This window comes from Rhinolophus ferrumequinum, chromosome 5 (genome assembly GCF_004115265.2).
Source record: "Rhinolophus ferrumequinum isolate MPI-CBG mRhiFer1 chromosome 5, mRhiFer1_v1.p, whole genome shotgun sequence".
NCBI classification, from domain to species: domain Eukaryota; kingdom Metazoa; phylum Chordata; class Mammalia; order Chiroptera; family Rhinolophidae; genus Rhinolophus; species Rhinolophus ferrumequinum.
In genome coordinates, this window is record NC_046288.1 from 46,727,695 (window position 1) to 46,741,233 (window position 13,539).

The 13,539-nt window shown below is 44.6% G+C and overlaps 1 protein-coding gene across 1 annotated transcript; it reads left to right on the plus strand.

Moving 5' to 3' along the window:
- The first annotated feature begins 4,555 nt into the window (after positions 1 to 4,555).
- ATOH1 (atonal bHLH transcription factor 1) lies at positions 4,556 to 6,787 on the plus strand. Its single transcript, XM_033106319.1, has one exon. It carries the CDS (start codon positions 4,748 to 4,750, stop codon positions 5,804 to 5,806), a length of 1,059 nt encoding a protein of 352 aa, XP_032962210.1. The 5' UTR covers positions 4,556 to 4,747; the 3' UTR covers positions 5,807 to 6,787.
- Positions 6,788 to 13,539: the final 6,752 nt, after the last annotated feature.

Below are 13,539 nucleotides of genomic sequence, written 5' to 3' on the forward strand. Positions count from 1 at the left end.
TCTCCTTTCAGAATCTTCCATGGCCCCCAGACCCAGGAAGCATCCCAAATTCAGGCTTCAGGACCCCTCCCGCATGATTCTCCACTGAGAACTTCTGCAAGAGCCACTTCCAATCGGCCCTCTCCTCTCTCCTGGACCCAGGAGAACCTGCTTCTTCTTCCTGCTGCCACAGGGGCCCACCGTCTTGTGGAGCCTCATAGTCCCCTGAGAGGCAGAGCAAAATTTAACGTAAAGTTTCACTGATAACTACAAGTCTCCATACATTAGGTATCATCCTTGGATTGACAGGCGTTAGTAACTTAGACATGTAAAGAACAAAGTGAAAATGCCCGTTTGGTTTTTTGTCTTTACTTTTTATTCAAGCCCATCTCAAATTTAACAGAAAAGTTGGAAGCACAGTACAAAGAAACTTTTTACTAAACAATTTGAGAGTAAGCTGCCCATCATCCCTAAATACTTTAATGAGTATTCCCTAAAAAAGAAGAGCATTCTCTTCTTTTGTCTGATTACAATAAAACCACTCAAAACAGGAAATTAACATTGCTACCACCTATTTCCCAGACACATTCAAGTTTCCTCAGTTGTCCCAAGGATGCTCCTTATTCGAAAAGGATGCAATTTACAATCAGCCATATTTTCATGTCTCTTTACCCTCCTCTAGCCTGGAATAGTTTCTGAGACTTAGCCTTTCATAATCTAGACCCTTTTAAAGACCATATGCTGGCTATTTTCTAGAACGTCTCTCAGTTTGGCTTGGTTTGATGTTTTCTCTTGATGGGATTCAGGATATGCATCTTTGCAGGAATATCACAGAAGTGATGCTGTGTTTCCTGCATCCTAACAAATGGCACATGAATTTGATTTGTCCCATTGCTGGTTAACTTGGATCACTTGATTAAGGCGGTGTCAGCCATACTTCACCATGGCATTAGAGTCAACCTTCTTTTATTTGTTATCAATACATGCTTTGTAACCAAGTATTTGTCAAACCACCATGTATTCATTTATTCTATTCTATTAGTGAGGATTCATCGATTCCTTTATGTCTCAATGGTAGGTAACGTGTTGCTTTTGTTACATATTTTGATACTAAAAATTGCCCTATATTTTGTCAGTGGAAGCCACTTCAAGCCAGTTTCTGTGGTCTTTTGGCATGCCCCCATCACTCTTTAAGCACTTCTTTACTTCTGACACAAGATGTTCTATATTCATCTTGTATTTTTTTCTGCCCCATCTCTGGAATCAATTCATTTTCCCAAGAAGCCGGTTCTTTTTAGTGGACAATTTTACTTAGAAACTAAAATCTGGGATCCAGATATACTCATTGCTGGTCCCAGGCCCTGAGAGTGAAAAAAGCTAGGGAATATATGTATGTACACTATACACACACACACAGACACAGAGACCACATTTATACCTGTGTTTATTTCTATATCATCTACTCATACATATCGAAAACCATAAATTCATATCAAAATCTCCAATTCAATTCCAACCCCACAGCTTTCTCCCTGCCCATATGTGTAAGTCCCTTCTCTGACAGTGGGAAACCTTACTCCGACTGTCCTCAGATACCTATTTTGTTCATTAGTCCTTCTGTATGTAACTAGTCCAGCTGTCCACTTGCACAGAAGTCCTCCTCTTTCTGCTTAGACTACCATACTCTACACCCAGCTGCTGCTGCCACCATCCAGCCCTTTGAGACACTCACTCAAGTTACTTGATGTTTGACATCCCATGCCACAAATCCTCTGCAGAGGTACCCTGCTCACACTCCAACCCCATTCACTGGGCCCTGAGTCCCCTTCCCCACTCAGATGCTTCAATTCCTCAACCCCACCTAATAGAAGAACAAGAAGGAAAGGGAGGGGAGAAAGAAGAAAAATTGCTTCCTAGTTATTCTAAGGGCAAAAGGAAATGTATTTCACCACAAACTATAAAAAAAATATTACTGTCCCTCATATTATTGGGACACCAATTTACTCACCTAAAAATTGAGACTTGTTTTTAAAAAGTAATAATACTCATCATTACCTATAAAGCTGGCAAATTGAAATCAATATTCCAAGTATTCAGCAAATATTTGGCCACAGCCCACAAAACTGTTTAAACTCAAGAGGAAAATGAATATTTGGCAGCTATGAACTCCAATTTAAACAAAACATTTGGATGATGCAAGCCCGGGAAATTTGGGGCGTCCTACATATTTAGAAGTGACATTATGTGAAAGTATTTCAGGGGTAACTTTCAGCTGATAACAGTTGGAAAAGCCAATGTATGAGGAAGAAAATGCAATATAAACAACTGATACTTCCAGGCTCTCACTGTGTACACTGCCATACATATATAGAAGATGGTTAATTATTTTTTCTGAAAGTTGCACTTTGGCATTCATAGCTATTTGCTATTATTTTCTGAAGTAGCACATTTTATATAGTTGCACTATTTATAGAAATAGCATCATCCATTCCAATAGTACTCAGTCCAATCACCAAAAAATTGGAGAATTTTCTTCCAAAAAAAGATACTACCTGTAGATGACTTTTCCTAGTCACCTTTTCTTTATTCTCATCAATGGCTTTCAGATTAGGTTTGGGTTTTTCTGTTTTTGATTTTGTTTCTGAATGTCTTATTTAACATACTTATTTCAGCAGAACCTAGATAGTCTCAAAGGAATCTAGTTCTGACCTTGCTGATTTAAGGTCGGTAAGCCCAGGACTGTCCCTACACACCAGCAACTACACAAAGTGGAAGGAAAAAACAGGTGAAGAATGATGTATTAAGTAGCATTTTAGCACTACAGTCTACCCTTCTATACCTTTATGGAGATTACCTTTGTCTATCAAACATATAATAGTATATAGTATAGAACATATAGGTAGAAAATAATATAGAATATGAACACACTTATAACTAATCCAATCCAGTCCCAGAGATTCTTCTGCCCAAGGAATTCTAAATGGCAGGTGAGATCAAGTCCCAGCGAATACCAGCGAGAACAGTCGTTTCTGGGCACAGTAGTTTCCGGCTCCATGGAGCTCTCTCTACTTGCTTTTCTCTTCATCATATTTTCTAGAGGGAAAAGACTCCTTTTGGGATGACAGCCACCGCTAAAGTAGATGGCAAAACTAGCACCAGCTGGTTGGGTCCCACTCCTGGGCCCCAGGACAAGACAGTGCAGGAGAGCGCCGCGAGATGGGGCGGTGTTGGGCGCAAGCCAGGGCGTGCCCATGGCCAGGGCGTTTCTGACTGGCTTTTCTTCTGTGTGAATACAAGAGACCGGAGCTACAAGGACCGAAGTGGTGTGTTCACCTGGGAGACTGGTCCTAGCTTGGCCCAGTACCTCCCGGGTTTTAGCTCTCCGGCAGGCGGCGGGGGTGGGGTGGGGGATCCGGTAAGGAGAGCACATCTTAACTAAACCGAGGGGTGGATGAGAGAGTGAAGCTGTGGTTTCCGGATGTTTGCCGGAGAAGCCACGCGCCGAATTAAACCCAGGGCTCCTGAAGCAAAAGGGTAGGTTGCACCCGGTTCTGTACCTTGAAAGTGTTCAGAATTGCGGAGAACGCCCACGCCTTTCATTTTCCTTTGGGCACCGTCACTGGCTCCCCGCTTAGTAAGGAGTCCTACCGTGTGGATGCTGTAAAATATCCCAGTCCTAAAACTACTCAGCCAAGAGTTTTCTGCAGATCACACTCCTAGTTGGCTGCAGTGCTGGGGAAAGGGGACCAAGAGGATTGAGGGATCTGAAATTTGGTACATTCTATGACTGTACCAGTTTTACTTTCCATTAAGAAAAAGATTATATAAAAGTCGATCTAGCGCGAGAGATGAAAACTGAGAAACGTATTCTAAGAATTTTTCGAAATTCTAACACTGATTTTAAACGGTGACATTTGGCAATCATGTATCTATGAACATATATATTATGAAAGATTTATATATACATGCATGTATTATATGTATACATGTCAGACATGTATACATATATCACATTACATGTGAACAAAATTTTTCACTTGTAATGCTTTAAATTTGAGGGCTGCGGTGGGAGCTGCGATCCGGGCTTAGAGGAAGCAAAGGGCGGGCGCGCTGCTCTCCGCGGCGAGTACCCTCCCGGCTCCAAGCGCGTCCAGCCTCTTCTGGAGTCTCCCGCCCGCCCGCGTCCGCGGCGGTGCACGTCTGACCCAAGTTGGCTCGGGCTCCAGCCAAGAGTACGCTCCGCATCCGCTCACGCACCCCGGCCGCTGGCCCAGTGACACAACCGCGGAGTCGAATTACAACCCGCAATTACCATATGAATTTGAAGAACTTAACAGAAGATAGTGGGGGGGGCGGGGGCGAACACCTTGAGCCGGCGCCTAGAGTCCGGGTGAGCAGGAACATTCTCCGGTTGTAAAAACTCTTTGATTGGCTGCTCGCACGCGCCTGCCGGAGCCCTCCATTGGCTGAGCAGACACGCGACCGGCGCGAGGAGGGGGCTGGGAGAGGAGCGGGGGGAGCCACACTGGCGCGTGCCGCTTTTTAAAGGGGCGCAGCGCCTTCAGCAACCGGAGAAGCTTCGTTGCACGCGACCTGGTGTGTGATCTCCGAGTGGGTGGGGGAGGGTCGAGGAGGAAAAAAAAAAAAAAATAAGACATTGCAGTAGAGACCCGGGAAGGTTTTTTGTCTTTTTTTTTTTTTTTTTTTTTTGGTGAGCTGGTTTGCCAGTGCCTCCTCCGACCCTGCGCCTCCAAGCCTCTGCAGTGCAATGTCTCGCCTGCTGCACATAGAAGAGTGGGCTGAAGTTAAGGAGTTGGGGGACCACCATCGCCAGCCCCAGCCACACCATCTCCCGCAGCCGCCGCCGGCACAGCCACCTGCGACCCTGCAGACCAGAGAGCATCCCGTCTACCCGGCTGAGCTGTCCCTCCTGGACAGCACCGACCCACGCGCCTGGCTGGCTCCCACTTTGCAGGGCATCTGCACGGCACGCGCCGCCCAGTACTTGCTGCATTCCCCCGAGCTGGGTGCCTCCGAGGCCGTGGCACCCCGGGAGGAGGCAGAAGGCCGGGGGGAGCTGGTGAGGAGGAGCGGTGGCGGCAGCAGCAGCAAGAGCCCGGGGCCGGTGAAAGTGCGGGAACAGTTGTGCAAGCTGAAAGGCGGGGTGGTGGTAGACGAGCTGGGCTGCAGCCGCCAGCGCGCCCCTTCCAGCAAACAGGTGAACGGGGTGCAGAAGCAAAGGCGGCTGGCGGCCAACGCCAGGGAGCGACGCAGGATGCACGGGCTGAACCACGCCTTCGACCAGCTGCGCAATGTTATCCCGTCCTTCAACAATGACAAGAAGCTGTCTAAGTACGAGACCCTGCAGATGGCCCAGATCTACATCAACGCCTTGTCGGAGCTGCTACAAACGCCCAGCAGCGGAGAACAGCCAACGCCGCCGCCAGCATCTTGCAAGAGCGACCACCACCACCTTCGCGCCGCTGCCCCCTACGAAGGCGGCACGGGCACCGCGACCGCTGCGGGAGTACAGCCGGCCTCAGGAGGAGGCCAGAGGCCGACCCCGTCCGGGAGTTGCCGGACTCGCTTTTCTGCCCCGGCCTCTGCGGGAGGATACTCGGTGCAGCTGGACGCTCTGCACTTCTCGACTTTCGAGGACAGTGCCCTGACTGCGATGATGGCGCAAAAGAACCTGTCGCCTTCGCTGCCCGGGGGCCTCCTGCAGCCAGTGCAGGAGGAAAGTAGCAAAACTTCGCCCCGGTCTCACAGAAGCGACGGGGAGTTTTCCCCCCATTCCCATTACAGTGACTCGGATGAGGCAAGTTAGGAAGGTGACTGAAACCCTGAAAACTGAGACAGAAGCAAAGTCGCCCTTTCCCAGTGCGCGGAAAGCCCCGCGGTTAAAGATCCCCGCACCCTTTTAATTTTTGCTCGGCAATGGTCGTTGTTTAGCAACGACTTGGCTTCAGATGGCAGCTACATTTGATGGTTTGCAAAAGCCGCCGCTATTCCAAACTTCGTACCGTCCAATATTGTTTGATTAAAACTTGTTCAAGTTATGTTCTCGCCTCCCACCTTCTCCCCCAGTAGATAGATAAGGGATAATTCTATGTACCCATATATGGCATCATTATTCTAGTTCCCTGCTGCCAATACGCTGCTAAAATGTCGCATCTTCTCTGTAGCTGGTTTGTGTTTAATTTATTTTATGCCCTGGGCATCCATCCCTGTGTGTTGCGCGCACTCACGTGTGGGAGAGTTAGGATTCTGAAGTTGTTTCCCAAAATGCATTATGAAACGCAAAGTTAAGGCTTCCAAAGTGAATAACTTTTGACTATGGAATTGTTCCGAAAACAGGGAACTTTGAGGTTTATACACGTATTGTATAAACATACCCGATGTGTAATATCGGATCGCGAGAAAGTTGGCGTCTTTTAGGAAACTTGGCGCACGCACTTTATCAGCCGCTACTGCTGTGGCTCCGGGACAAACTCAACTGCCAATTGCAGACCAGTTTTGTTTTGTTTTTTAAACACGGCCACTTATAATCCTTAAACTCTTTGCAAATGTTTGTTTAAAAAAATAAAATTAAAAAAACACATACAGTAGTGTCAAAAGCATTTGGTCAATTTTATTTTGCTTTGTTAATGTTAGAAAACTTATTTATTATTGAGTGTTTGCTACCATTTCTACTTATCTTGATTCATTTTTTTTACGTTTTCTACTCGAGATCATTTTATTTTAAGTTAGCAAAGCCAACTGCCATTGTTTTATGTATTTCCTTTTGCAAGTGATAAAAAATAAACTTGAAAAGAACTTTTATTTGTCATTTATTTATTCCATTCTAGTATACACGTTGGAAACAGTTTAAAACTGATCTTGAAGACAAACTATCTTCTATTTAGTGTGAATTTAGGCAATCTAAGAGTTTTTAAGAAAAAATCTGTCATAAACCTTGCATCTTATAGTAGGACCAGAAACCCTACACGGACAAGTGCTGGTTAATAATTGTGAGATAAAACTCCCAAATTTGCAACAGCTTTGCCTCTTGGATAGTCAGGCTCTTTCCAGCCTCTCTCACTCAGAACCCCAACAACCTCTACAAAGGGAGGCACATGTTTCAAATCACCTAAGATTTTGCCAGGAGTGGTAAAATTTACCAGGGTTATCTAATTTCACTTCATAAAAACTTCAGCCAAGTTGAAAGCTTTTCCTGTAAGGTCAGATTCACAGCACAAGTCTCGCTCTCCTCTCCTCTCTTCTCCTCGCCTTCTCCTCGCCTTCTTCTCTCCTCTCTCTTCTCTGTTTCTGGTGGGGGGAGGTCTGTAGGCCAGGAAAGAAAAAGAGAACAATGGAAAAGAACTTGAGGGGACTGGATGAGGTTCATTGATTCAAAAATTAGAAGCCTGTTGTCCTAGGAAATTATTGACCTCCACTCATTTTTTTCTTTCCAAACAATTCTGCTTCTCCCATTGTAGAAGATAATGTTTGCTTTTATTTTGTCCTTCAAAATTAGTTCCTATGTAGAATACCTTTAACTACATTTTCAGTCAGTTGCAGAAACTAAACGGTGTGCTCACTCTCTTCTTAGGGTTCTCACTAACGAATAGCCTATTCTGGGTCTCAGGATTATAGGTTTTGAAAAAGCTAATATAGTGTGCGTGTGGAGAGAGTAGAAAGCGGAATTTTTTAAATGTATCTCGCAAACATGAAAGAAGAACTATTTACTAAACTCAAGATTGGGCGATGTACCACGGCAAAAAACCTCGCTGAATTTGAGAGGTTGATTTAAAGCCAAATCTTTTATATTTTGTGTCTTCGTTAGGATAACAAATTGCGAGAACTAGGAAGGGGGGCGTTGAGAGATGGTTATTTTAATCGCTCCTCCATCCTCCTCTCCCTCTAACCCCTTGAAAAGAGGAGCGCGCCACAAACTCGGTGCACAAAAAGTAATACGTGAGGGGACAAAGTTCTGGTCTAGAGTAGAGAACAGGGGAACCAGCTTTTACTGACCACCTGGCTTTCAGCTGATGCCCAAGATCCAGGGAAGCCGAAAGACTCCGCCAGCGCTCTAGGAGAGGTGAGCGGAGGCTCGTGACACTTTCCAGGGGCAGAAACAATGCACCTGTCCCTTAGATAACCTTTTGCACCCACTGAGTTTGCTGTGCTCACGATAAACATCAGGAATCTTCTGGCTGCTGAATAAATCAAGCGATTGCTTCTAACACATTTCCATTTCACTCTCAATAAGCAGACTCAACAGGCACGGACACACAGCAACCTTTCAGGATGAGCGCACACATATTTTATAGTTATTTGGCTTGGTGTGTCTGCGTGCGTGTGTAGAGAAAGAGAGAAGAGGATGTAAAATGCTTTTACCTGTTATGAACCTGAGTAGGGGGAGGACAGGACTAATAAAAATAAAGTTGTGATTTTTTTTCTCAAAGCAAACTAGCTATATTTCATTTTTCAAAACCTTTTATACTCATTTTATGTTAATTAGAGGCAGCAGGACTCTTCCAAAGTTATTTTTCCTTTTCGTGGATTCAGAAATTTCAAAACAGAAATGACATCAGGTACATCCTTTTCCCATATTTTCTAAATGTCCCTGCCCCTGACTTGCCCCCAAATTACACAGATAGAAAGTGTCAATATCTAGAATAGGATTTTACTATCCCATCCACTAGCTCAAGGTGCCCACAATTTTTTCTCTAAGAAAATCTATGGATAGGAGTTATAGCTATGCAAATGTTCAGACAGTCACCCACCCCACCCTCCACCCCCCTGAACCACAATAATAGTCAGGTATTTAATTTTTAAATGTTAGTGGCATTATTTATGAATTAGAGATAATGCCAACTTCATTTAAGGAAGTTACTTTATATTTCTTCTCAAGAGAAAAATAGAATATCAGATTGGAAATTCTATATTGCACTGATTGAAAGTGAGGATGAATTTGTCTAGCCCATCATGACATACACAAAAAGCCAAATCACTTTGTGGTAAATTAAGTGCTCAAAGTTCAAATGAGGACTTTAACCTCTTTTCTTTCCTTCATTCTATTTCTTTCTTTTTATGCTGGCATTTCTTTGAAAGAGATGTACAATCACATTTCCATTTTAAGTTTCTGCTGTGGAGTTTGCATAACAAACGTTTGGCAGCTCGCTCTCTTACACTCCATTAACAAGCTGTAACATATAGCTGCAGGTTGCTATAATCTCATTAATATTTTGGAAACTTGAATATTGAGTATTTCTGAGCGCTCATTCCCCATATGCCAGACCACTCCTGCCATGCTGACTGGTTCCTTTCTCTCCATTATTAGCAATTAGCTTCTACCTTCCAAAGTCAGATCCAAGTATCCAAGATACTAGCAAAGGAATCAACTATGTGTGCAAGTTAAGCATGCTTAATATCACCCAAACAAACAAAGAGGCAGCATTGCTTAAAGTAATGAAGATAGAAAAATCGGGTTAGTCTTTTGCGATACTGCTGGTGCTTTCTAGAGTTTTATATATTTTAAGTTGCTTTCTACCCCGTCATCACTTTTATTTCTGGATGGTTTTGGCTTACCACATTTTGGGAAACTGATTTCATTTCACAGAAAGGTGAAGGAAGACTATTTTTGGCAACTGGCAAGTTTAAGCATGTTCTGTACGGAGAATTGCTAACTGGGGGTCCTGCTTGACCAGAAAAGGAGAGAGGGGTTAATTTCCTTAATCTTAACCAGTCCAGGACCAATGTCTTCATTAGGCCTTTCTACTGATTTTAGAGATTTAGAGCCAAGTACCATAAGTGGTCTTTTATCAAAAGATACTTTGCATTCATTTTTCTTCTCTGTTCACTTGGAAGTTTCAAGAAAGAGATGTTTAACTTCGTTTGGGCAGTTCCAAACTCCAGTTAGAATTGGAAACGAAACGTAGCAGACGCACTTGTCAATTGCAACCTAGAATTGCCAATTGCAATCTGGAAAAACAAGCAAGTATGTACTAGTGAGAGTTTAAAGATGAACTCTGACAGTTGAATTACTTGCAATTGGTTTTGGGAGAAGGGGTGAAAAGTTGGGGGGCGGGGAGGGGGTGGGGAGCGGGATATATAATAAAGGTGTAAGTTTTCCTTGCTGTTTTTGACTACTCTTCCCAGCCGCCCTCATCCTAGGCTGAGCAAGGTCCCAAATGCGGACCACTGAGGTCCCTCCCCTTTGGCTAGCTAGGCCCTTAACCAGAAAAGGCGAACGGAGCGGAGAATGGGTTAAATTCTAGGACTCAGGGGAGGAGAGAAGTCGGGGGAAGATAAAGAAAAGGACAGGAACCAAGAAGCGTGGGGGTGGTTTGCCGTAATGTGAGTGTTTCTTAATTAGAGAACGGTTGACAATAGAGGGGCTGGCAGAGGCTCCTGGCCGCGGTGCGGAGCGTCTGGAGCGGAGCACGCGCTGTCAGCTGGTGAGCGCACTCTCCTTTCAGGCAGCTCCCCGGGGAGCTGCGCGGCCACATTTAACACCATCATCACCCCTCCCGGCCTCCTCAACCTCAGCCTCCTCCTAGTCGACAGCCTTCCTCGGCCCCCCACGGACAGAACTCACAGAAGCGAGCGTCTCTCGCCGCCTCCCGCGCCGGGCCGGGGCCCCTCTCCTCCCCCAGCTTCGCAGCGGGAACCGCCACTGCCCACTGCACCTCCCAGCAACCAGCCGGGCTAGAAAAGAAGCTGCGCAAAGTTAAAGCCAAGCAATGCCAAGGGGAGGGGAAGCTGGAGGAGGCGGCGGCGGGAGGGCTGAGGGCCTGTGCAGGAAAAGTTGGGCTGGGGACTGAGGCACCTGAAGCAGTGAACCGGCTGGAAAGCAGACGCATCCTTCCGCGCAGGGGCCCTTGCAAACGTCCTCCCCGCCGACTCGCGCGGCTACTTGGTCCAGAACTAGTAATGGAAGATCCAGGCACCTTTTCAGTCAAAGATACAGTTTTTCAGTCCCTCCCTTATCCTAAAATATTACATATTCTCTATGTAGTTGGATGCTGTTACAGTTCTTAAAGTTTAAATGTTAATTGAAAAGGGTCCTCTGGCTTTGTCTCCCACAATCCAGGCTGAGACACGCGTATGTAAGTCACATACTTCAGCTCCTTAAGAAAAGTAGAATTGAGCAGTCTGGTACAAAGACTTTGGGCCTTGCTACATCCCAGGGTTCCTCTTACTATTTCAGTGCTGCTTTCTCTGGTCCAAAATAAACAAGCAAATAAAATAGGTTTTTGCTGCCTACTCTGCAGGAAGGCCAGACCATGCTAAACGTTTATACATTTCCCCAGGGAAACCAGAAGTTTCCTCCATAGGATGAAAAACAAGACGATCTCCAATATAAGTATTATTTTTAAAAACAATTCTGATTAAAGAGTGAAGAGATCTGATAAAGAAAACAGTGTTCTGATGGCCAGCTAGTTCACCAGGCCCAGCTACTGTCAGGATGGTGAAGGAAGGTGTGAGCTAGGATGTGAAGTAGCTGTTTTTTGGGATTTCTCAAGCCAACAGGTATTGTTGTTCTTTGGGGCCAATGGTCACTTATCTGTCTTCTTCTAGAGACAGTTCCTCACAGTCCTTCCTACCTTCTGGCACCAACAAACTCTTGGTGCTGGGGTGCTGGTGGGAGAAGGGCTAGGATTGGGAGATCGTCCTCCTGTGCAGGGATGAGGTAACATTTGAGGAAGGAGTAGGCACATTTGTGGCCTTTAAATCTTAAAGGCCACAAAACTAGGAGAGATCTGAACCCACAGAGCCGTCAGTTGACCAGAAGAGTGGAAAGTCAGCTCTTTTCATTTTCAACAATGTGTGTCTGCTTCAGGAAACAACCTAGCAGAAATGTACAAAACATTTTGTTTTCTTTAAGTATTCTTAAAACCCTAGAGATGTTGACTCAGTAAGTCAAAGAAGAATGCTAGGAATCTGGATACAGAATTCCCAGGTGAACCTGGTAAAAGTGGAGTTCCTGTTAGGTCCTCTTTTTGAGATTGCCTGTGAAAATGAACACTAGCTAATAATCCTCTTTTGCCTTTTTTATTATACTCAGTCATTTCTCCAAGAAGACAGAAGCAGACAACTTAGCTTCTTGGAGCCCATGAACCTGACTTTGTTGCTTTCGGGCTATGGGTCCTGGGACAATATGCTACAGGCTGGAAGTGTCTCAACTCTGAAGTGTTACCAGCTGTCTTTGGAGGCATAAAGGCATCAGTCCAGAAGGTACAAGACCTTTCCCCCCTGGCTCAGGGAGAGAAGCCAAAATCATAACCAGTGAGTGCTTGTGAAAAGCAGGGAGCAAGGATTTTTTCAGACTACACAAACTCTAAGAGAAACAGGGAACAGGGTCAGATTGTCAGGACACCCTTAGTTTAAGATAGGTAGACTAAGTCATGTCACTCTGTAATAACTCCAGCATGAATTTATTGGTCCAAGGATTTTGATTGAAAGGTGAGACACCTGTAACCTGACTGAAGAAGTAATGCTCTTGTGTTGATAATGATAATTAGAGAATACAGGGGGGAAAAAACAATTTTATGATTCAGAAGGCAATGATCTCATGAAATAGCGCAACTTCCTTTGGTGACTAATTCTTTTATTCCTTCCAAAGTCTTACTCCACTGCCTCTTATTTATATTCTCACATGTCTCCCTTTTCTTCATCAATGAATGGCCACTTACAGGGTACTGATGGCAGAGCAGCACTAGGACTAACTACCATGACAGACACATAAATATAAAATAGAATCCCCGCTTTTACAGAACTGAGAACTAGGTCGAATCTCAGATGAAACATGAAAAAGAAGCTTCATCCCCTACGTGAGAGTGGCATTCTTGCTTCAAATGGGTCAAGCATCTTTTGTAGTCTTATGTTTGTCATCAAATTATTTCATCCACAGTTCCAAGGGCACTCTGTCCATAGCCTTCATTGTTTCCCTCAAAAAGAGCATATTCCAAGTGGTTTGAAACCCTCAGTGCTAATCTTCAAATCAACCCCGGTACAATCTATTCTTTTAGAACTCAGAGGATACCATTATTTCTTTTCTTATGAAGTTGTTAGTGAAAGTGTCATCATAATTCTGTGTCAAAAGAAACTTAGGCTCTGAGAGACATTAAATGACCCACTGAAGGTAACATAGACTCGGTAACCCAGAAACCACAGCCACACTCACCCTGGTCTGCTCTGAGTCTAGGCTCTGTGTTCTTGTGTGCTTTCCATCATACCTCACCTGCCTCGGGTGCATATTTTCAGCCAGTCATTTTATACCCACTCCTCCTATACTTGGTCAAACTTGTGGGTGATAGAAATTCCTGAAATCTTCCTTTTTACATTTGCTCCAGAAAGAGATAATTCTTTGGAGATGGCCATGATCAGCCTCCATTTGCAAGTGATGGATTTAAGATTCAACTGGTTAGAATAATTTTTATTTAGAATGCAGCTTACCTCCTCTGAGTCAACTAAAACTGGACATGAGTGCCTCTTATTCTATATTAAAAATTCCTTTCTGTGCTTACCTAGAAAAATGCATCCAAATACCAAACTGCACATGTAGATTAGGGA